This window comes from Culicoides brevitarsis, chromosome 1 (genome assembly GCF_036172545.1).
Source record: "Culicoides brevitarsis isolate CSIRO-B50_1 chromosome 1, AGI_CSIRO_Cbre_v1, whole genome shotgun sequence".
Taxonomy (NCBI): Eukaryota; Metazoa; Arthropoda; class Insecta; order Diptera; family Ceratopogonidae; genus Culicoides; species Culicoides brevitarsis.
In genome coordinates, this window is record NC_087085.1 from 34,636,740 (window position 1) to 34,663,094 (window position 26,355).

The following is a 26,355-nucleotide window of genomic DNA, read 5'->3' on the forward strand; positions in this document are numbered from 1 at the left end:
AGGCAATTAGACAGAAAATTTATGGTGTACCAGTAAATGTTAATGGTTTTTTAGGTAAAATTAAGTATTTCTCTCCTATCTATATGGCGCGACGGCATGCAGTTGAGTGTGAGTAAAAATTAAAACAGAAAATGAAAATGAGGAACGGAAGGAAGGAAAGGAAAGGCGCCAATTTTGTATCAGTTTTTTTTTCTTCGCCTCTTTGCGAACTTTGTAACTAGCATAAAACGAGGGTAAAGGAGAATTAAATCAAAACGAGAATTGGCGACGAGGAGGGTGAAAAATGTGTCAACTGGTCACCATAAACCACACAGTTATTGCAAAAATTTTGATATGACAACATAGAAAATGTGTTACAACACAAAAAAAAAATACAAATATGAGGCAAAAAAAAACGTGTGTCGCTTGCGAATGTTGGAAAAATATGTTATTTTTTTACATACATGAATATATACATTTAAATCTCGAAAATAAACATAGAATGTCGTAAAATTTCACATTTATTTTCTGTTCAATTTAGAACAAACATAACCTACAAATCCGACCAGATAACGTGCGACTGCTGGAAACTTGTACATTTTTATTTATGAATAGCAAAAAAAAAGTCAACTCAATATGCGAGAGCAGAGACACTAACAACAACCACCACGGAGTGTGTCACTTCGTCGTTCATTCGCCTGCTGTCTACTACTAATATAATTTCAGATAAAATTGTAATGCTGTCATAAAGTTTTTAACTTGTTCAGAAAGAGCGGGATAAAGTAAAAACTTTTTTTACTATCAGAGATGTAGACAACTAAAAATAACACGAACGCAGCATAATGATGGAATTTGATGGGAAAACATAAATCTGTTCGGTCACTTTTTATTTTTTGCATCATCAAATTTGTTCGCAAAAAAAAAATCCATGGCAAATTTTAGTTTCGAACAATAAAATATGAAATTCAATTGCTGACAAAAACCTAAATTCTGTGTGTTTGTAAATTGTTCAAACAAGAATTGGATTAGACGTGTGTGCAGTTAGATGCACATTGTGAAATTCTAAACGAAAACTGAACAAACAACGGAAAATTATTTTTGTTGTAAATATGTGAGAGAGTGGGAGAGAAAAAAAGTTTTTTACCTCGATTGTAATGGCATTTGTTGTTTGTGATTTTGCAGTAGTAAAATAAAATAAATATTAATAATTAGTTGAAAATTTGTGGATTTCAATGGAATTTGGTATATTTTTAAAGTTTACGCTTTGGGGTTGTTTACTACTAAAACTGAATTTTGAGTGGTTTTTATTGTTTTACATGAATTTCAGTTAAATATGAATAACTTTGGAAAATTATTTAAGCTATATGGAAAATTGAACAAAGTAGTTGTTTTAAGTTAATGAACAAAGCGATATTTTATGTTTTTTTTTAAATAATTTAATAAAAAAAAAAGGTTATGCTATTTAATGTTTTTTTCTTATTTTTTTTTATTTTACAATTTTTCAAACTAATTTATAAAAGTATAAATTATTATTGATTTTTTTATTTTTATTAAATTATTTATTTTATTTTTTTTTTATTTTTTAATTTTAAATTATTTTTTAAAAATAAAATTATTTAAATAAGTAAACTTTTTTTTAAATACCTTTAAAAAAATCTTTTTTAAGATTATATATCTTTTTTTCTAGCTATTTTTTAATTAAATTAAAAATAATAATTAGCTAGGTACTATTTTTTATTTATTTTTTTTTTTCAATATAATTATGTTAAATTTTTTATCATTAATTTTAATGTTAATGAAATAACAAAAATTAACCTATGTTAATGAAATAACATAAATAATTTTTTTAAACAACTAATAATATTTTTTTTTTTACCTTTTTTAAATTCCAGATGTTGTTAACGGCGACATCAGTTCCGCATCATCTCTAGCATTAAGTAAATTAGCATCAGGAGCAGCATTTTATACAGGTCCTTATTTAGATGGTAATGGAGTCACAAATATTACAACACAGATAGGAACACATGCATACCTGCCGTGCAAGGTAAGATTTTTTTTATCTTCTTCGTCACTTCCGGAGTTTCAAATTTCTATAAAAAAAAACTCATTCAAAGGGCATAAATCTTTTCCTCTAATCTATGAATATACACTTGCGTTGCTGTAAAGCGATCCATCACTATTGATGAATGATAAGTACTTTCCTTTTTATGTGTAAATAAATATAGTATAAAGAAAGACGAAACTTTCCCTAACTTCACTTGTTTTCAATCTCAATTCACACACATGTGAAGATATATAAAAGCAAGTGAGTGACTGATACAAAGTGCTGCTTTTCCATCATCATCTGTGATAAGAAAAAGAAGACGAAAAGTGTAATCAGACAACGAAAGTGTTGCTATTTTTTTCGTGCGCCGGAAGTACAACACCATGACTACTTAGCGCTTATCTTTATTGATTTTATGTGCAATGTTAAGCCATTTTATACTCTACGGTCGAAAAACGGATGATATTGATTCGTTAAGGGATCTGAAATCTTTAGAGGTTATTTAGAGGTCAATTTTAGAATTCATAGATTTAATCTCTTGAAGTATTAAAATTACTTCTGTTGACTTCTAAACAACCTCTAAAGGTTCTTAAGGATCGTTAATGAATCAATCTGATCTATTGAGAGGTCAATATGATTCCTTCAAGAGATTCACTGAACTTGAAGGACCTCTTAAAGGAATCAAATTGACTTCTTGAAGGGATCAAATTGAACTCTTATGGTATCAGATTGATTTCTAAAGGCTCAAGGTGTTAAATTAAACTCATAAGAGAATGTTCTGATCCTGATCCTTGATAAAAACAAACTAAACCCTTTAGAGGTTATTTAGAGGTCAAATTCATTACTTCAAGATATTGAATCATTGCTTTTGAAAATTGACCTCTAAATAACCTCTAAAGGTTTCAGATTGATTTCTTAAGGGATCAGTATCAAAACATTTTCTTAAGAAGTTAATTTAACTAATTGGACCTTCAAGAATCAATTTGAATCCCTTAAGACATAAATCTCACCCGTTTTTCGTCCTCTGGGTACCAAAATCCAACTAAATGCACAGAAAAAAAACGATGATACATCAGTGAGAAACTTTGGACAACTTTCTCCAAGTCTATGAACCTTTGTGGCACCTTAGCACACCGACCGACGAACGAACGAAAAACTTTCTTTGATGGAAAATGGCATAATCGGCATTTACTTTATATGTTATTCCGTGAACTATTTATAACGATAAGACATTATTTATAGAGACGGCAAACGCCTCACATTCGTTCACAGTGCATGATGATGCCGCAATGTAATCTTCTGTGCCAATCTAAAAATCTTTATTCATGAAAAAAGGCCAGAATGCATGAAACGAAGACTGAATGACTGAACATACACAAAAAATACAACAGGAAAATATATATGGGGGCTGTTTATCATACGTGAATACAAAGTTTGCCTTTTTCATTTTTTTTTCTTTTCATTTTTTTTTTTTTTTTGGAAAAGGTAAAAATCCTGTCAAATTGTAGGGGACGGGTTATATTATTTATTATTGGCAAATATCTGTTTGCTTTATACTTGCATGCGGAGACCTCGGATTATGATTTAATATTTTAAAGTAGCACACCAAAAAACACACAATTTTTGTTCGTTAATACATTTTTGCAGTACATAAAGGAATTTTCACATAAAAAAAATGAAGAAGAAAAGAATTTTTTTGTGATGTGTGTCAGATTATCTCCGGCATAGTTTTTTTTTTGCTTCTCGTTTCGCTTACATATGGGAAGTAGAAAGAACATATGAGACTTTTTGCGAGCGCGCTCTGTTTATTTTTTCGCATAAAACAAATAAACAACATTGAACAAAAAATTTAATATGTGAAGAAGATGATAAACAGAGGCATTGCATATTCGCAGCATGTTGATAAAATTGAATGTTGCTGCGACGACGGAAAAAAACTCACAGAAAAGTTGAACAAAAGACAGAAAATATTCATTTCTGCTGAAGGGTTTCGTGTGGGCGAAGGTTGTTCAACTTTTGGATGTTTTCATTCTTTTGTTTTTAATAAATTTTTAATTAGATCATTAGCAAAAGTTGAAGTCACGTCAAAAAGTACTTTTTTTCAAAATTTTTAATTAATTAAAATAATTAGATATTTTTTTCTTCTTCATAATAAAAATTTATAGATTTAAAATAAAAAATTAATTTAATAAATAAAATTTGTAAATTAAAAAATTAAAAATTTAATTTAATTTAATTTTAATTTTAAATTGTTATATATTTTTAATTTATTTTTTATGATAAATTTTTTTTTAAATTAATTTTTATTTTATTAAAATAAATGTAAAAAAATAAAATTAAATCAAAAGAATTATTAAAAAAATTTAAAACTAAAAATTAAACTTTTTAAATTTATTAAATATTTTTTAATTTTTTTTTTAAATATTTTTAATGTAAAAATTTTAACTTTAAGTTAGCAAGACAAAGTATTTTTTTTAATTAAATAAATTCAAAATTTATTTTAACCTTGAAAACAAATTTGATGTATCCAAATAATTTCTCCTGACAAAAGAGCAAAAATCACGCTACCAAATCAAATACCATCAAAAAGTTACACAGACGAGAAATCAATCCAAAAATCAGCAGATTTAAGCTAAAAATAAAGCGTTATTGAAGGGTTTGTTGTTGTTGTTGTTGTTTTAAGGCACACACTAAACAAACACACATAAACATAATCAAATCATGATATAAAAGTGTATTGCCTCCAACCTCTGACATAATACACCTCCTCCATCTACGACTCACTCTTTTGCTCGTTCGTCATGTGTTAAAGTCGGCATAAAGTGTTCATTATTTGTTTTTCTTTCTCCAACGAAAATTGTCGGCAATTTAGACAAATTTATGAAGTTAATATAATGCTCTCTGGCAAAAACACCTTCCCCCCTCTGTTTTCGGTACTTTTTTGATCTATAAATATAATATGATATTAAATTAAAGTATTGATTGCAATAATGTTGTATTTATGATAGACACTCTTTTTCATTTTTCTCTCGTTCTCTAACAAGTTCAATATGTTGTTGTTGTTGGCATAACGTTTCCAAATGCGCGCACCCTGAAAAGTGATTTTATTAATATTATTATAGCGTAGGAACGAAATGAATCTTAAACATGGCAAAAAGGGTAAGAACATAAATTTTCCCATCGTTCGTTGTCGTCGTCGTTTTAGCGCGCGCGGAAAATCGTGTGAAATTTTAAACAGGCTTATTATATTATTTTTCCAATTGCTTTATTACTGCTTTAACTTTATAACGTTAAATTTAATGATTGTTACATTATATTGCCCGTCTTCTTGTTTCTTTCAAAACATATTTTCTCTCATTTACGATGATTGCCTCCGTTTGCCTTTGCCACTAACGAACTAGTTTATTTACTTTTTTTTTATAACGAGCACAAAATGCTTTAATGAGTCGAACAGAGTAAAGAAAAAGGGGAAGACAGGTAATAATGGGCAGTTACCGGAGAAAAAAAAATAACTGAAGTTGATAGACGAGTTTTTAATAAGGCTGTTTTCCAGAATGAATTTCATTAAATTTTGTTGTTATTTGTAAAAAATTTTTTATTTTGTAGAGATGAGTTGTCTCGAACATTTTTCAAGCACTCTAGAAACGAACGCAATAAATAAAAGAGACTTTTTTACTAAAAATGACCTAATTAGACGAGGACATAATATAATGGCAGCAGCATCTGTCTTTACCCACGCAACGTTTTCTGGCACTTGTTTTTCGAATTTTGCTCGGAAACTGTTCCCTTCTTTGCGCATAACTTCTCGTAGCTGTATACTGAAGAGCGATTTTTGTTTTGTGAATATTTTACTTTTTGTTACCTAAAAAAAATATAAATAAAAATAAAATAATTTTAAAAAAATTTATTTATCAATTTTTTTAAATAAATTATTTATTAATTTAAATTATTTTATGTATTAATTATTTAAAAAAAAAAATATTTAATAAAAATTTAAATTATTAATAATAATTTTTAAATTTAAATTAATAAAAAATTATAAAAAAAAAAATATTTTAAAAAGAATCTTTTTTATTTGGGGCCCTAAAAAGTTGAAAATAAATGAAAGTTTTTCAAAATTTAAGCAAAAGAAAAAAGACATTCGAGTCCAACAATTTTATTTCAATTTCTTTTCACTTATATTTGAAGTTATTCTCACTTAGTTTGGCCTCGCATGCTTTTTTCTTTTGCTTAAATTTTAAAAAACTTTCATTTATTTTCAACTTTTTAGGGCCCCAAATAAAAAAGCATCTTTTTAAAATATTTTTTTTTTTATAATTTTTTATTTTATACTTTTTTATTACAAAAAATGTTTATAAGTCAATACAAATGTTTACGATGTTGCATTATTACAAAAAATGTCTTATAAGTCAATACAAATGTTTACGATGTTGCAAAATTTTCTCGAACATTCTATGTTTATCGAAGTTTCTCGATTCTATCCCGATTCTATGAAAAGCTTTATTTAGAAGCATTTTTCGAAGCTTTATGAAGTTTCTCGAACATTTTTTTCTCGAAGCTTTAAAAAGCTTCTATGAAGTTTCTCGATGAAGTTTAACATTTATGAAGTTTCTCGAAATGAAGTTTCTTAAATTCTATGAAGTTTTTCGAAAAAAGTTTCTCGTACTTCTATGAAGTTTCTCGAAGCTTCTAAAAGTTTCTCGAAGCTTCAAAAAAATTCTCAACATTCTATTATTTTCGAATTTTTGAAGTTTCTCGAACATTCTATGAAGTTTGAAGCTTCATGAAGTTTCTCGAAGCTTTATGAAGTTTTCGAAGCTTCTATGAAATCTCTCAACATTCTATGAAGTTTCTCGAAGCTTCTATGTCTTAAGTTTCTCGAACATTCTATTTTTGTCTCGAAGCTTCTATGAAGTTTCTCGAAGCTTCTATGATATTTCTTTTTTAAAAATTCTATGAAGTTTCTCGAAGCTTTGTGAAGAAATTTTCTAAAACTAATGCACATTTAAAACTAAATGCACATTTTGGGTCTCTTACGGAATTACCAAAGGCCCGCTACCTAAATGCACTGTAAAGTAAGAACGCCATCTTGTGGGAAGTAGGGAACTAAAAGCGTGACACGATGACAGAATGACAGACACCATTGGAATTTAAATAAAAAAGCATATAAAAATTAATAAATTAAATAAATTTTAATTTTTTTTTTTATTAAGAGAACATAAAAAAATTTCTTAAATAAAAAAAATGTGAAAAACAACAATTTTATATAATTTAAATTAACACGGTACTTTTATAAGAAATTTAACAATTTTTTTAAAATATTTAATTTATTTATTTGATTAATAAAAAATAAAAAATTTAAATTTAATTAAAACAAATTTATTGAATTATTTTTTTTTCTTTGATACAAACTTTTATATTTTATTATTTACTTTTGAAGAAGAAGAAGAATATTAAATTAAAATAATATGTTTAAAAAAAATTAGACAAAATATAAATTTCAATAAAAATTAAATATATAATAAAAAAATATATATAAAAATTAAAAATAAAATTTTAATTTTTTTATTAATTAAACAATTAATTATCGATTATCAATTTATTAATTTCCAATAATTTTCTAAATATAATATTTTAGTCGATGAAACCCCACGAAAAATTTCAGCAATACATGAAACTTTCACAACAACTCTTTCTCTTTCAACCAACAAGACAAACAAACGAACGAGAACGACGAAAAAGAAGATAAATTTGTATAAAATAAAACAAAATGTTATTATTACAACTTAAGTTCCCTCTTTCTGTTTCTTTTTTTTCGGTCATCGTCGTCGTCGTCTTATGAAACATCAACAACGTACATTGTCATCCTTTCTTGCCTCCTTTTTCATCATTATTACAGTCATTATTTTATTGTGATAAGAGAGAAACTATCACGCCATACACAAGAGCCATTAAACAGAACAAAGTTTAAGAAAGATTTTTTAATTAGTCTAAATGCTGCTTGTCGTTTTATAATATTTTTTTTTCTCTTCTTCGGTGCTTGAGTTTTCGGTCCGTAATTAGCTATGATCTTTCTCCAGCGACCAATTTTAACGCTGATTCAGATTTTTCTGCTCGACAAGCGAATTTCAACGAAGACGAAGCACAAGAATTGACAATAACATTTTAAAAAGTTAGTTTTGAAACTCCTTGAATATACAATTTTATGTTTCGAATAATATAATACAACAACGGGCATAATGTACAACTTATTATGAAAATTATACCGGGGAACAGCATCACACCGGACGCTGAAAGAAAAAAAACTTGTCTTGCCATATTTCACTTTACTATTAATTATAAAGTTTTAATAGGACCATTAGGAATCTCTTAAAAGTTCATTCAGAGCGAATATTTTTTTTTCTCGCAGTTACTCATTAATGCAAACATTTTTTTTTTAAATAAAAAATATTATTTAAAAAAACTATTTTGCAAGATTGTCGCATCATTTCGTTCTTGGAAAACTTGTGAAAATACAAAAAAAAAGTTAGGAATGCAAATAGAATGGTAATAAAACAAAATAAATCAAAAAGTTCTCTTTTTTCATCCTTTTTCCATTCCAGAGAGTAACTTTCAACAACAAACTTTTTTATTACATTTCATTTTTAAAGTAACAATTTTCTGTAATAATATTAATTAACCGTCCTATTAGCTTCCCATTACTTTGCATTAGTACCAGAAAGAGATTTTATTTATTAAGAAAATTTTTATGTGTGACCCGAAAACCTCAAATATTTGGCAAAAATGGCACAGAAATGTATGAAATTAAATTTTATGGTTTTTTGTGCCAACATATCTCGAAGGAGAACAAAAAATGTAACATTTTTTTTTAGAAAAATAAATAAAATAATAGAAAAGGACAAGAAAAGAGTTTGAAAAAATAGAAGAAACTTTTAATGAGGTCCCCTTGGATTGGCAAAAAGAAAAGGTCGGACATGATTGAAATGCCTGTGGCTTCCTAATGGAAGGAAAAAGTGGTCTTTTTATTGTAACTTATGATGATTTAGAGTTTTTTTAAACTTTTTTCCTCTCACATGTGCGAAAACATAATTTCATTAACACACTTTCCTCCTTTTTTTGTCTTTCTAGGTGAAACAGCTAGGCAACAAATCTGTATCTTGGGTACGAGTCCGAGATGATCATATCTTAACAGTTGACAGGTAATTAATTATTTGAATTTTGTGTGTCTCCGGTACGTCAGCTACATCAGCGGTCAGCAAACATACGTGAAATTGCAGTAGAGAGATGAAAAATAAAGGTCTTGACCACACATCTGTACACGTTTCTCGTCTCTATGTGTATGTGGGGGGGATGGAGGATTTTCGTTCGTTTTGTTTACCGCATCACACCACACATTAAATAATTTTCATGTGTGCGAAATATTTATTTGTTTGGTCAACAAAAGGAAGTTGATGCTTTGTGCTTTAATGTGCGAAAGATGAGAGCAAGTCCGACACTGCGTTGGAGGAATAAAATAAGACATTGATTAATCCGTATTATTTGTTAAGTAGATGAATGAAAGCTGTTTGCGTGTGTCTGTTTGTTTGTTTGTGTGCTTCGTTGCGAGGAGAAATGGAAATGAATTTAATAAATTCCTTCTTTGTGTGCGCTAAATGGATGTCAGAAGATGTTCGACAAAAGAATTACAATTATTTTTGCGTTCTGAGAGGGATTTGTGTGCTTAGTGTCTGAAAAAATCTTTTTATCCAAAAAATATTTCAAGGCTTTGAAATAAAAAAAGTGCTAATTGTTAAATAAAAAGTAATTCACATTTACAAAAACATAACCTTTAAATCTAATTTTTAATGAAAATCAACAAAAATTCGTGGAAATGTCAATTCAAATTTTGTCAGTTGACTAAGTCACGTGACCAAAAAATTTATTTTTCTTAAATTCGAACTTTGGATAGTCTCAATTAAATTAGAAATTAATCTATTTATGAAATAAAATCAAATTTTAACAAAGAAGGATCGAAAATTTGTGGAAATGTCAATTCAAACTTGACAGTTGATAAAGTCACGTGACCAAAAAAATTTATATTCTCTAAAAAACGAACTTTTGATAGTCTTAATTAAAAATAATTAACAGTTGATCAATTCACGTGACCAAAAAAAAGTTCTAATTTTTATCATTTTTAATTTATCGGAGGAAAATCTCTGCAAAAAACTCCATTAATTAAATTAGACCATCAAGTATTAAATAATAAAATAAAAATAAATTTTAATTTAAAATCAACAAAAATTTGTGGAAATGTCAATTTAAAATTCGTTAGTTGAAGAAGTCACGTGACCAACAAATTTTAACCCTCTTAAAATCGAACTTTGAATATTCCAAATTGAATTAAAATTTGATGTGTTAATAAAATGAAAACTGATAGAAAATTAAAAGAAAAATTTAGAAATGTCAATTCAAATTTTGACAGTTGAAATTATTAAGTCACGTGACCCAAATTAATTTAATTATGTATATTAAAACTAAGCTTTGCATAATTTGAACATCTTGTCATAAAAAAAATAAATTTAATAGAAAAATTCATAAATGTTGAAGAAATGTCAGTTCAAATTTTGTCAGTTAACATTTCAAGGTCACGTGATCATTTTTTTCTTAAAATCAACTTTTTTGAAAAAAATTAAAAAAAATCAACTTTTAAAAAATTTTTTCTTAAAATTGTTGGTTATTTCATAAACTTGTTGGTTAACAACAACTGCTTCGAGCAAAAATATGTTCGACATTTCCGTAAAATCTTTTTCATTTTGCACAATTGACATTAGCCTTAAAACTTTTTTAACTAACATCCTGAAAAACGCAAAAAAAAAATAAAAAGTTTTCACATATTTGTTTAGAAATGAAAGAGATTCTCGTTCCATTAACTATTCCTCCTCTTCATCGTCGTCGTTGTCGTGCGTCGTTGTTGTTGTTGTATATTTCATCATGATGAAATGTTTTCTTTTAATAGTTCCTTCACATACATTGTAGGCAAACATTGTGAGCTAAAAATTTTCTGTGTTTTATTTATTTAGTTCACACAGCTCGGAACAAGAAAAGCATAAATTCGAGCTTCCTACGCTTCTTCGTGCCGCACTCGTTTTTTTCCTTCTTTTGCTCCACAATTGTCTGAATCTCGAGCTATGAGCTATTGTTGCCCGCATTCACAATAAGAATAATAATAATAAAACAACTTTTGATAAATGTTTACTAAACTTTCTCCTACATAAAATATCCTGGATGTATGTTGCGTTGCTCGCAGTCGACAGTCGAAGTAGTACATGTGTCATGGAACGTCGAGTAATCATGAAAAGTAAAATAAAGTGAAATGTATTATATCATTCTTCATACATGTTGGATGTTGCTGTCGAGTGATGGAGCGACCAAATGAGAGAGAGAAAGGGATCGAGTTAAAGTAAAGCAAATAATAATAACAGAGAAAAAAAGCAGAAGTTTATTCCGAAGTGACACACATCCATGGATAAAACAAACAATAAATGAGTGAGTCCATCGTGTTAAACCAGATGGAAGGAAATTTCCTGAGAAACGCCAGAACAAAAGTTCAAGTTCGCATCGCACACACAAGCCGACTCAAGATTTCCTCCTAACAAGGTGCGGCAAATGTGTGCACTGCTTGAGACGACAAATAAATTGCGGAAATCAAACATGCGACAAAGCAACATCATTTATTTAGATAAATAAAATTTTTATATAAGACAAACATCGGAGCAGAAACAGCAGCAGAGAAGCTAGCAATATGAAGAAAAATATTTATTTTGAATTAACTTTGACATTTTTCTTCTTCTTCTTCTGCTTCGCATTTCGCACAATGGACAGAGTTACAGTTGGTAACAAAAGCATGGGATTTTATGAATTGCCATCACATCAATATATGATATTTATTTATAAGTCATAACAAGAAATTGAAAGGAAAACTTTCGGAACTAATGGACAGTGAGAGAAAAAGTACAAATGAAATGAAAATGATTGTCATTTTTGCTGGTTAGGTCTTGCGTGGTGAACTAAGCTGTTGTACGAAGGCTTTGATTTAAACCTCTTTTTATTGCGACTTATGGGGCGGAATGGACAGTGTTGAAGTTTTATTTGGAATTGAACTCGAAAAATATCGTTTTGGTGAGTTTTTATTTTTTTTATATTTTTTGAGCAATTTTTAGTTTTTTTTTTATTTATTTTGAAATTTTATTTTTTCTTTTAAATTTTTTTTTTTAATTATCTTTCGAAATTCGATTATAAAGCATAATAAAAAAATATTAAAGTTTTTTCCAATTTTTAAAATATTTTAAATTTTTATTTTTTTTTATTAAAGAAATTAATAAAGTCATTTAACTCAATTTAAAATGATTCTATAGTTAAAATAAAAAATTTAAAATAAATTGATATTCATTAATAGCATTTTAAAAAATTAATTTAATTTTAAAAAAGATTTGTTTAAAAAAAAAAAAAAAAAAAGTAAAAAAATATTGAAATTTATTATTTTTCAAAATAAAAAAAATATCTAAAAATTGAAATATATTTAATTTTTTTTTTATTTTTAATTTATTAAATTATTAACTTAATTTAAATATTTTTTCGTTAAAATTTAAAAAATAATAAATATAAACTGTATAAAAACATTATTAAAAAAAAATTAAAATCTATTAAAAAAATTCTTTTAATAATATTTAAATTTAATATTTAATTTTTTTTTTAAATAAAAGATTTATCAAAACTAATTGTCTAATTAAAAAAAAAATCTAAAAATATATAAAAAATTAAAAGAAAAATTAAAATTAAACATAATTATAAAAATAAAAAAAATAATATAATTTATTTTTATATATTAATATATTAATTTTTTTATTTTTATAATTATTTTTATTTTATAATTTTTTATATTATTTTTTTTTATTTTTTTAATTTTTTTTATTTAATTATTTTTTTTTTTTTTTTTTATTTTTTATCTATAAAATTTTTCATATAAAAAATCTCTTTTTGTTCAATGAAGCATTTTTCACAGTGTGCCTGTCATTAAGTGTCATTGCCGCATAAATCAATAGTCACCGGATTTACAGGTGAATCACTTTACTGCTGCAATACCCCCCTATACTCGCAAAAATAATAAATAAATTGATTAAGTGTTTATCATTTATGAGGTTCCCATGTCATGACTCACACACACACTGCTGATAGACATGAAAAACTAATAATAATGTTATATTAATATATCATCGTAGCAGCAACGAGAACGACACAACGACATGAGAAAAATAATTATTTATTTACTGAGTAAAAAATTAAGATAATCCCTAAATTTTTTGGTAGCAGCGATTTTGACATGATTGACATCCTGATACGACTATAATTATTAATGTGGTGTCAATTTGCAGCGATTTCCCGGTTAAATTAGATAAAATTTGCGCGATGACGACATAATCCCGCAAAATTTTGATTGGAAATGTAAATTTTTAATCGATATCCATCAGCAGGCATGCGACGACGCATGATGCTAAAAAAAAAGCGAAGCGAAAAAAAAACATCTTCAACATCTTTTCCATTTCTTGTGTAAACAGCGCGAAATAAATAAACACAGCGAGAAAATGAATGTGCGCTGCGCTGTTGTCTTTCCTCGGGGAAATTATGAAAGAATCATCAAAAATACAATAGACGTCGTAGATGGCGGCAAAGAAAAGAGACACAACGAGATGACAACTTTTTTCGTTTTTTTCGTATAATAATTTAATAATAAATACAACACCCGCGAATCACATTATTTATGATTAGGCCAAATTGAAATATGAGCAGTCGTTTAATTCATCAGTCAGGCGGTGCGTGCTACTAATTTATTAATACGCCATATCAGTGACATACCCGGCAATTGTGTGAAGATAATCGCAGTCATGACAAAAACAAATATCCGAGTGAAGCCTCGAGCGGCAAACTGGAGTTACGTAACTTTTTTTTTCTTTTTGCGTATTTGTCAAGCGCAAGGACTGACAATGAACCTGCTAATCAAATATTTTTTTTTGCAAGAATCGCCTCCAGATCCGGAACGAATGAATTAATTTCTTAAATTGGACCTCAAAAAGATGCCGCTCTCCATTAAACGTGTTATTGCTGTCTCTCGTGGGACGCCTTTTTATATTTAAACAATTTTCTCGTGCGAGTTTTCGAGTCTTTTTATATCGTCAAGTCGGCAAATAATTGAATTGCGAGCGAAATTACAACGGAAAATTGTTACAAGGAGTCCCACGTGTGTGTGTTCTTTTCACGCATTGCCTCTTAAAATAACTACGAAAAAAAAAATAAGTAGGTCATATGAATGCAGTTCATCTCGCATTATGTGACGAAGAGATGAGAAAAAAGCGATTATCGCACTTTTTCGCAATGAACGCAAACAAGCAAGCAAGTTGTCTCAATTAGACATTCGGAGTGTGTGCTCTGAAAATGGTGTGCGTTGTTGTTATTTAGAGCATGATGATGCAAAAATCTACACTTGCTCTCTTTTTACAGACGCACACACACTAAATTAGAATTAAGTGACAAGAACACTGCAGCAAAATTTTTCATTTGGGTGCAAAAAGAGTGCGGATGCGAAGACGAAGGTGTGTCGACGTCGTCATCATGTCAAACCGATTTTCATAGCGCAGAGATAAAACCACAGTTGGTGTGCTTTACAGATTTTCGGTTAGATGAAAGTTGCAAAATTTTGCATGGCGTTTCAATTAAAGGAACACAAACAGTCGAAAAATTCAATCAGTCAACGAGAAAAAAAAGTGCTTTTGATTATATTACGAAAAAAGAAACACAACCTACTTTTTTTTTTATCGCATTTCGAAAAAAAAAAATCGATTTTATACAGTTGAGATTTCGTTTTTTTAGAAAATTTTCAAAAAATTCATTAAAACTTAAAAATTAATTTATAAATTAAAAAAAATTCCTAATTGATTTTTTTAAAAATAATTTTAATTTATTTTATTCTAAAATCTCGAAAATTCTTTAAAAATTAACATGGCATTATTATTCGTAAAAAAAAATAATTATTTTACATAAAATTAAATTTTATATTTTTTTTTTCAATTGTTTGAAAAAAAATTAGTTTTTTTCACATATTTCTGACCAAATAAATTAATAAAATTAAAATTTCAAAAAATTTTAATTAATTGACTTTATTTAATTATTTTTTTTTTAATTAAAAAACAATAAAAAAAATAATTTTATACTTAATAATTTATATAATTAAATTAATTATTTATTTTAATTGCTAATGTTTTTTAATGTATTTAATTAATTATGTATTTTTTTTTATTTTTATTTTTTGACAAATTTTTAATTTAATTTAAATAAATTTTATTTTCAACAAAATAAAATGAAAAGAAAAATTTGGAAATTATTCAAATATAAAAAAATTCTAAAGGAAAACCTTTAAAAAAAAGACAACTCGCGATTGAAAATTTTAGAAATGCGATAAATGAATACTTTCAACTCACAATGAAAACCTTTTCAATCACATTTTTTTTCAAATCTGCACGTTTCGTTGCTGTCATCATCATCTAAATGAAAAATTTCATTAAGTCATTTTTTTCCCTCCTGCAACTTCCCTCTAAATCACAACGAAAAACGGATGCAAAAATTGGATAAATTTTTATTTTTTCATCAACCTCCTTTTTCAACGTTCAGGCACTCGAGCTCGTTGTACGACACGATTTGAAGAGGAGGACAACAGACAGACAAACAAACAAACATTGCATCGAGAGAACGATAACGACGACGTCGACAACATATTTTGTCATTCACTTCCGCATTTGATAAGTGAATCTGTGCAAATGTTTGCTTACTTCATGTCGGTGCGCGCTGCAGTAACGTGTGTGCATGATAAACGGACACGACACATCCGAGATTTTTCTTCTTGCATTATTTATTAATACGACGACGACGCCGCCAACGAAACGAGAAAAAAGGTAGAAGTTTGATTATTTTTCAAGAGTCCTTGTGAGAGAACGCAAAAAAAATGTTGGTTGATTAAAAAACGAAAGCGATTTTAATCAAAAAATTGGAATGTTTTCTGTCATGTCTTCATAAAATTCCTCGTATTTGTCATTTGAATTAGACATTTCAGCTGAAACGAACTCAAAAGTCATTCACTTGAAAATGTTTCCAGGTCAGGAATTTTCGGATTAGATCGCATTGCTTGAACGAATGGATATAATTTTTCACGAGAAATATTTCATCTAACATTAATTCGGAAAGCTTTGATTAGCAAAAAGTACGTCGTTTGCTCGTTTTTATCCATATTTATGAGAAAAGACGAGAAACAGGATGCACTGCATCAACTTCCGCCTTACCTGACTGTCTGTGTGTGTGTGTTTGGGGGACTTACATAATCGAGGTAGACCATTATCCTGCAACTTCTGCTTCGATACGTGAAACGATGACGACGAAAAGGAGGTTTGAGTGAATTTGTTGAAAAGTTTTTTTTTGTCGAAAAAAATTAGTTAAGCGCATTTTGAGTAATTTTATGTAATTCCTGTATAAAATTCTAAAAAAATTTATTTAATTAGAAATTTAATTATATTTGTTTTTTTTTTAAATTATTTATTTTTAATTTAATTAAAAAGAATAATTAAATATTTTGTAATTAATTAATTTAATTTATTAAAAAATGAATTTTTATTATTAATTTTTATTTAAAGTTTTTCGATAATTAGATTTTTAATTTTCGAGTTTTTCATATTTTTTTTTATTTTGAATTAATTTAATTTAAATATTTTTATTTTTTTTAAATTATCAAAGTTTGTTATTTTTTATAATTATTAATTAATTAATTTAAAATATTTTAATATTTATTTAAAAAAAAATATTAATATTTTTTATAATTTTTTTTTTATTTTTTATAATGAATTTTGAGCTAAAAAAAAAATTGTAAAAAATAAAATAATTAAAATTACTTCACTTATAAAAATTTCTGTTACTCAGACAGACATTTTCGAATAAAAATATGCTAAAAACGAATGCTTAACAACAAAATAGACCAAATTCATGTTGAGATGATATTAGAACGATGCAGATGAAAACTCATTTCCATTTGTATTTAGCAATGCACAACATTTACTCGTCTCTGGATTCAATCTAAAATAAACATACATTCATTATTGTTGCACACAAAGGCATAAAAAACCGCCTCACACCGCAAAAACATACAAGAAGCGACACATGCGGCATACACAGATAAAATAAACCACTATAACAGACAGATATCATCCGAATGTCATCAGAATTGTATTTAATTATATTTTTTCCTGGATATTCAACTTTTTTATTTTTTACATGAATGTCGAGGACGACTATCTCTCTTCCGTATGTCTGCGAGCTGCTTGCTGATACGTTTAACCGACAACAAAATATTTTACTTATTTTTTTCTGATGGTATTTTTTCTCTCTTCCTCGCTTGACAGAATAACATTTATTGCGGACGAGCGTTTTCAGTCATTTTATGTGGAAAGCAGCGGCATATGGACATTACAGATAAAGTATGTGCAGGCCCGCGACGCTGGCATCTACGAGTGCCAAGTTTCGACGGAGCCCAAAGTTAGTGCACGCGTCCATTTGCACGTCGTAGGTAAGTAAAAGTTTTGACATTTTAATAAAATGTTGAAAAAAAAATTACAATAACTCGATTTTTTTTTTCGTTGTAGTTCCTCGCACAGAATTAATCGGCGATCCAGATCGCTATGTCAAGGCAGGCAGTAATGTTGTGTTGCGATGCGTAGTTAGAGGCGCTCTCGAGCCACCATCTTATATCATTTGGTATCACGGTGCCCAGCAAATTTTCACAGAGAATCGACGTGGCTGGCGAATACAGGTAGAACGTAGTCCCGCAGATACAGACGGTGATAGTCATAGCACGGTAAAAATTTTTTTTTTTGAAATTTTGTTAATAGATTTGCGAATTAATTTTCTTGTGAATTTTGTAGATTGGCTCACTATCCATCGAAGCAGCGAGGAAAAAGGATTCAGGAAATTATTCGTGTAGTCCATCAAATAGTGCACCAATAACTGTAGCATTACATGTTATCAATGGTATGTACAATTTGTCCTATTTTTCTAAAAATATTTTTCTTTATGCATACCACAAAACGTTGGAATTTTGAATTTTTCGAGAATTTGTTTTTATTGAATGATGGTAGAATTACGAAGAAATAGAGAAAAAATACAAAATTGATGAAAATTGAACAAATTTCAACAGAAATTGAAAAATTTAATTATGATTTTAAATTGATGTCAACACTTTTCATTATTAATTCTCGATTTTTTTTCTTTTTTATGAATTTCTTGGAAGTTCATAACATAAATATAATAAATTTTACTGCAATTTTTGCCGCATTTCAATTTTTTTTAATTGATAAATTTTTCATTCAATTTTTATTATTTTTAATTTAATTTATTTATTATTTCTAATTAACGTAAAAAAGTTTGTTCATTATTTTAAAACAAATTGTAATATTTCGTGTTTTTTAATAATTTTTTTTTAAATTGTTACAATTAGTATAACTAAAAAATAATAAAAAATTAAACATTAAAATTAATATCATTATTAAAAAAATTTTAAAATTGAAAATTAAATTTAATTTTTTTTTTTCAAGAATATTTAAGAATTTTAACAATTTAAAAAAGAATAAGGCCGCTCCAAATTTATTTCGAACTTTTTGTCCCAAAAACATTTTTTCAAAATGGGGGGGGCAAAATAAAAAAAAAAATTTGAAATACTTTTTCATACAAAATGACAAAATTTAACAGTTTTTTGTCTTTCATCAATATTTTAGTTGATTTTATGGTATCTACATTGAGATTTGATAATTTAAAATATATCTTAGAGTATTCCAAGATAAAAATTTAAACAAAAAATTTTCGTAAAAAAAACTGTCAAAAAATTTTGAAAAATAATTTTTTTGAAAAAAAAAATTTAAAGAAGAAAATTCATGTTAAAATACGATTTTTAATACAAAAATTCTTAAAAATCAAAAATTTTTTTTTAAAATTTTGGGAAATTCCTTGAAAAAATATGGAAAAAGGCTAAAAAATGGTCAATTTTGATGAAATTTTAAACTTTTTTTGTATTTTGCCCCATTGGATTTTCGACTTTTTTGGAACAAAAATTTCAAAAAAAAATTTGGAGCGGCCTAAATATTAATAAAATTTTAATAAATGAAAAAAAATTCCCTAATAAAATTTTCTTGTTGAAAAAAATTTTTTAAATGAAATTTTTTTCGTATTGAATTTTTCTCTAAAATTATTTTTTTAATAAATCTATTTAAGTTAAAACACCAACTATTTTATATAAAAATTCAAATTATCGCAATTTTTCGACCATAACAAAATCTACTTGCATTTGAAAATTTTCCCGCATTTTCCTCACTTGAGTAACCCATAAAATTACAAATTAATAAATGATCCATAAATTATTTTTAATTGCATTTGCTTCCGTTTTTTGTAATCCTTCTCCGTTGTTGCTTTGTCTCCCCACACACACAACAATTTTCTGCAAGCCATCTGTCTGGCACACAGCAATAAAAATTGGATCACATTCAGTCCTTTTAAAAATGGCCTCAAAACAAATAATTACTTAATTGCCAATATTATAGCTGGAAAAATATCTCGAACAATTTATATCAATAAAGCAATTATTTCCATTAGATAAAAGTGCATCTTCAACCGCTTGTTTTTTTTTGTTTTGTTTCGTTTTGTGATCCTTTTTTTCTTTTCTCTTCGCATGAAAAAAAAAACAAAAAAAAAATAGAAGAAAAGAATTGTAGTGCAAATAGCAGCTCATCGTCAAACCTAACCACCATGTCCAATAATTGCATTTAATTTTATATAATTTTTATTTAAGTGTCTTCTCTTGTCGTTCGTTCTCTCTTCGATGCTGCTGCTGCTGCTGTTTGTTGTAATAATGGCAAAAGGTCATGAGAAAAGTATGATATTATTATTTTATTGGTCGATGTCTTCGATGTCGATGATTATGATGACGGCGATAAAATAAATAGAAAAATTTTCTGCAATTCTTCCTCTGTTCGATTTTTACTCGTCGAACAGTTGTTGGTCGATAAGCACTTTATTGTTTCATTTTATTGCTGTAATTGTAAAAAAAAGGTATTTTAATCGGCTTGTCATTGTACTCGAAATCGATGCACGTTTACACGGCAAAAAAAAAAATCATTTAATCTCGCTAAAAGAGCAAAAGTATTTTCATCAAGTTCGATGTAATAAACTATTCAAAAGTACTCAATAAATTTGTTGTGTAAAATCCATCCATTTAAATGTTAACTGCTCCGTTCGCCCGATGCCAGCCGTAGTGCAACGTCGTTGTTTTATGAATGTCCTTTACATGCAAATTGGCAAAAGCGCTTCATTTACCGACATAAATTTGAATCGATGTTAGTTACGTTGCCGAAGTGCATGAAAACGCGCGCCCATAAAAGTTAATAGAGTAAAATCTGTAAAATAGAGCACCAATTTCATCAACATGCAAAACTTTTCCATTGGCGAGGCAAAATTAAGACTTTTCATCTCGTAGGATTTTTTTTCCTCCGAAAGTGCTTGTGCGGTTTATGATAATGATTATTGATTGACTGACGGAGCCACAACCGCAGCAGTTTACGTGATAGCTTATGCAATTGCGAAAATCCACTCGACAACGACGAGAGAGATGTTCTTCCGACATTTTATTGTGCGATATGCAAAGTACACGAGATTATGCACCAAAAACTCTGTCTAGTGCGTTTTCGAATTCCATAGTGGGAGTGGATAAAAATGAGCTATTATTAAACTCAAAATTGTTATTTTTTTAGACAGTTTGGAGTATGTGTTTGTGAGAGCGGCGGAAAATAGAACACAAGTGTACTCACATGCAAAATGAATGAAGTGAAGTGAGTGTGTATGAAGAAATGAAAATGCAATTTATTTTCATAAATCACGTCAAAGGGTACGGAAATAGTGAAAAGATGAACGACGAAGAGGCAAAAAGTATAAAATTCCATTTCAAATTGCTTTTAAATATCAAAAAAATGTATTCCAGGCTTAAATATATATTTTTTTATTTTTTTTTTTCAATATAAAAAAATTATTTTTTGTTTTTTAATTTTAACAAAGTCGAAAATTTTACTAAAATAAAATTAAATTAATTTTAAAATAATTATTAAATTGAATAAATTTATTTATTTTTTTTTTAATTTTATTATTTATTAAATTTAAAAATTTTTTAGCTTAAATAACTAAAATGAAAATTAATTTAAAAATTTAATTTAATTTAATTAAATTTAATTTATTTTAATTTAAAAATCTAAAAAATATTTTAAACATTTTTTTCATCAATTTAAATTTTTAATTTAATTTTTTATCAAATATTAAAGATTTTAGATAAATTGTCCTTTTTTTCAAATAAAAACTTTTTTATAAATAATGCAAAAAAAATATATACGAAAAATAATAGAACGAACGTTATCAATTAGCAAATTGAACTTTTGATCAAAGAAAAAATCCATTTTCGAATTTTCCAATTTTTTAATGGTCCTAAAATCAAATCTCACAAAAAGAAAAAATAATCCTCTTGATATTCCATTTCCCCACAGTACTTTGCGATATAATATGATGCATGTCAAAATTATTATTTCATTCAGTAGATGGCTGAAACACTGCCTACTTACTACCCAAAAAAAAAACTTTGTACTCGGATGCCATGCCATCCAATGTTCCAAGCTATGTTGAATATTTATGCAAAACTTTATCAATTTTTATGTGAAATTTTTTGGATTAAAAAGTTTTTGATGAATTTTCATGTAGTCGAGTTTAGTCAGTGATGGACTCATATGTATGCTGCTGGAAAAAAACACAAACAATAAAGTACTAAATACACTCTCTTAAATTATTCCTGCATGTTGTCATTATTTATGTTACTTTTTTATCCGAGTCGACAGTTACGACGTGATTTTTTGGGAAAACTTTTTTTTTCCTGACTTTTTATAAGTTAATTAAACGGGAGCTTGAGCTCAGTGGAAATTTTCTTGCAATTATCTCGTAATTTTGCAACTTTTTGTGCAATTGATATCAATAATTGTAACAAATATCCAATGTTGTAGAACGTGATATGAATTTAATAACAATTCATTTTAAAGCGATTATTCGACGTCGTTGTTGTCTTATCTTCGTTCTTACCGCATTTCGTGGAAAAAATGCGGTAATTTATTGGAAATGTCGTCCGTTGGTGAAATAAAAATAATTTTGAGGTTGAATTTGCGACTTATGGATCAAAAATTTAATTTTTGGATGATGAGGAGTAGGAAAATGTGAATTGAGGAGTACAAAATTGTGAAATATTAGAATTTGACAAAAAAAAACTAACAAACTTTAGAAAGAAAGACTTTTTGGTCGATAAAATATATTTTAAAAATCCCGAGGAGTAAGGAATTGTAGAAGGGGGAGTACGAAATGGTACAAAGAGGAGTACGAAAATGTGAAATATTTGTATTTTATGAGAAAATCCACTAATTTTACGAGACAATCTTTCGAATCATGAATGAGGAGTATGAAATTGTGAATTGAGGAGTACCAAAATGTGAAAAATTGCTCTATAACATCAAAATGCGATAAAGTCCGACGTTTTTCTCATCACAAATTCAACACATTTTTTAATTTACAATTTTCTACAGAAAAAAACTGGAATAAGAGAATGAAAAAAGGAAGAGTGGCATCACGAAGATGAATAAATACCGACATAACATTGATCAGAATTTCAATTAGATTCAGCGTTGCAATGCATCCGTTGTCGTACAAAAACAGAAGAAAAAATAGAAAAGACATTGCACATTATTTAAAATGAAATGATGAAACAAACTACGTAACTTTCCAAGAGTGTCGAATTGCATACTAATCTCGTTGTCGTCGTATCCATCGAAGGAAAATGGATTTTTTATTGTTGTTGTTGTCGAACGTACAAAGTTGGAAAATAAATGAGTTTAATAATAAATTTTTCAATGTCTCTGCAAATAATTGCTCAATAAGTTATTTATTGTTGTCAGACTTGGGTATGTGAAGTGCGATCATTACAAAAAAAAAATAATTTGAGAAAAGGTCTCATTTTCAAGCACTTTGTGGTAACTAATTGCTGTGAAAAGTATACTTTTTCAAGAGAATTTATCACCGCATGAGTAAGTCTCTCATATTAAGCCATATGCAAAAATTTTACCTTAAAAAATAAATAAAAATTTTTTTTTTGCTTGTGTGCGTTTTTAAAGGTAAATTTCTACGACGTAATAATTTGAATAAAAAAATACCTTTAAAATAAATGTCGAACGATTAAAAAAAAAATTATCTGTTTCAAGTGTAGTGTTAATGACTCTTTCCTGTTTCTCCATACATTTTGTGCGATAAAACGAACGTTACGAGCAAAATTAATCCTCAAAGGTCCATCATTTATCCTTCTTTTGTCTTTTCCTTCTGCCTGCCTGCAAAATGTGCGAGACCACTAATGCCGTACACATGCCGACGCCACACAATAGAGGCTACTTTATGTTACTCTTTGGCAAAAAAGGCTTTGGACCGATACAAACACACCGCACATTGCTTGTTTTTCCGTTCGGAGTGTGACGTGTGAGTGGCAAGAACGGCATGAAAAAAAGGTAAAACGATAAAGTTTTCACGGTTCAAGTGATAAAATATATTTTTCTTCTTTTTTTCTTGCTGCTCCTTTGTATAAATTGATACTCAACAAATTCTCCGAGTTCATGTGTGCTTTTTTATTATCTCTCTTATAAATACTTGAGAGCAATAAAATCGCTCATCTAGAAATGTTGAAATCTTTAAATTTCACCCTTTTTCTCCCAAAAACAACACAGAAAAAAAAAGTTTTTTTTCATGTAAAATCCCCCAATAACACACAAACATTACTTTTACATAATCTTTGACCTTTAAATTTTTATCAATGAGACATGAGAGACATAATAAATAAGCAAAATAAACCATTCTTTATCTCCTTTTTGCGTATATATTTCGCACAAAATAGTTGTCAGACCGCCTGCCTCAAGGAAAAGCTGAAAATCCTTCATCATCAATTACGTTTCAAGCCTTTTTTACACTTTACTTCACATCAAACTATAATTTTTTGGTTTTCTCGTTCTCAATTTCGTGTGTATTTATTTAGATTATGACCACTCAACTGATCAATGGATCCTTTTTAATTGGTTTTTACGACTATTTGTAAATAATTTATCAGTTTCTGTGGTAAAATGTGAATATAAAAGGACATGTAATAGAGAAATCGCATCATTAAATACATTAAGGTGTCGTTATTATAGTGACCTATATACATTGAGATAGAACGAAAATTGCTTGAATGAGAGATATTTGGAAGTTTTCTTTGTGATTTTTGATAAAATTTAAATATTTTAAAAAATTAAAAACAAAATTTAAAAAAAAAATAAAAATAATAAAAATGGAACAGAAATTAAATTTTTATTTAAAAAAATTTTAAATAATTTTTAAAAAAATTTAAAAAAAAAAAAAATTTAAAAATTTATTTAACATTAATTAATAAAAAAAGTAATAAAATATTAATATTTAAAAATTAATTAATTTATTTATTAATTAATTTATTTAATTAAAATAGAATTTAAAAAATAACTAAAATATCCATCGCAAATTAAAAATAAGAAAAAAAAATTAAATAATTATTTCAAATTAAAAAATTTTAAAAAATATTTAATTATTATTATTATAATAATTATTTAATTGATAAATATTTTTTTACTATAATGAATAATTGATTTTTAAATAAAAAGAAAAAAATAGCAGGAAATTTTTAAAAAAATATTTTTTTAGGCAAAATTTGAGCTAAAAATTTTATTAAAAATTCATGTTTAACTAATTTATGAAAAAAAAAACTTTTCAAATATAATAGAATTTTTTTCAGAATTTTTTAAAATTTTTTTCAAAAAAACACAGCAAAAGTCGATAAAAATGTTATTCCCTTCTCTCACAAAATCACAATTTCAAGTTGATTTCAACTCCAACTTCATATTTCATTGCATTGATTTTCCAACGAACGATAGGTGAATGAGTCAGAAATAAGTCATGTTTGTTATATAGCACACATGCATAAACATTTAAACGGAAACTTTCAAAAGGCCCAAAGCAAAAAGAAAGACAGATATCATAATGGATCCTACTACAATATTTACATAAAGCATACGGGAGTCACCGATATCGTACCGAGCAACGTCAAACATTAAAATAGTCATAAGAGACCACACAATACAAGAAATAACACACAACTTTGTTCATATATCCCCCAAAAAGTTTTCCTCGCAAAGCCAGGCAATTCATTGATTTTTCATAAAGGCAAATTTTGATTTCCAATTGAATTAACATTTATATTTCTCTCAGGTCGGTCGATTGCTTCGCTCTCGTGCACGGTCGAACGCACGCATCATAGCAAGACAAGAGAGCACTTTTCTGTCAGAAGTCAATGATAATGTCTATAATAATAATACATAACAACATATATATGTACATACATTGCAAATCCAGTAAAAAGAGTAAATATTTCTCCAAGGTATTTCTGGTGTTCGTCTCTTTTATTATTATTATTATCGTACACACACACACATGATGACTGTAGTTTGGTTGCAAAATTGGTTGCGGTCAGCAAAATTAAATGTATGCAGTACGAACCGTATGTCGTTATCTGACGTTTTGTGGTTTTTAAAGCAACATTGTTGAAAAAAATAATGGAGACGCCCGGTTAATTATTACTTTTTTTTCTGTATTTACAGGTGAATCATCAGCATCTGCTGTGACATCGTCAGCGCAAAAACAAAATACATATGAGAGTTTAGTTGGTTTCATTTTGTCAGTTATCCTGCTTTGTAGGGCGTGACGGACTTCAATTAACGTTTAAATTATTTCTTACTTTTTTTTTAAATGAACACCAATATTGACTTGTAATGTAAAAAAATAAATTATTAGTTTATCTTTTTAATTCGTAAAATACTAATAATATTAATGATAAGAAATGTTAAAAAAAAATAAATATATATCAAAAAATGATAAAAAAAAAATACATAATATAATATAATTAAAAAATAAGTAAAAATTGATAATATTATTAAAATATCTCCCCAAAACATATACAAAAAAAAATTGCGCACTGATAATTTTCTGCAACAAATATTTTTTTATCATCGTAATTTGATATGATTTGTTTGTTCGGGAATTTATCAGTCAACATCAAAAAATACCTGTTTTATATTTTTAAAATT

The 26,355-nt window shown here is 27.4% G+C and overlaps 1 protein-coding gene across 1 annotated transcript in view; it reads left to right on the plus strand.

The window, feature by feature from the left end:
* The window catches only part of LOC134834779 (zwei Ig domain protein zig-8), a 124,606-nt gene extending 98,607 nt beyond the window's left edge, over positions 1–25,999 (plus strand). Inside the window, exons 3-8 of the mRNA XM_063849557.1 lie at positions 1,872–2,023; positions 9,152–9,222; positions 17,500–17,663; positions 17,740–17,951; positions 18,019–18,124; positions 25,870–25,999. Coding sequence (XP_063705627.1) covers positions 1,872–2,023; positions 9,152–9,222; positions 17,500–17,663; positions 17,740–17,951; positions 18,019–18,124; positions 25,870–25,973 — 809 coding nt within the window. The 3' untranslated portion in view covers positions 25,974–25,999. The remainder of the gene's footprint in view (positions 1–1,871; positions 2,024–9,151; positions 9,223–17,499; positions 17,664–17,739; positions 17,952–18,018; positions 18,125–25,869) is intronic.
* Positions 26,000–26,355: the final 356 nt, after the last annotated feature.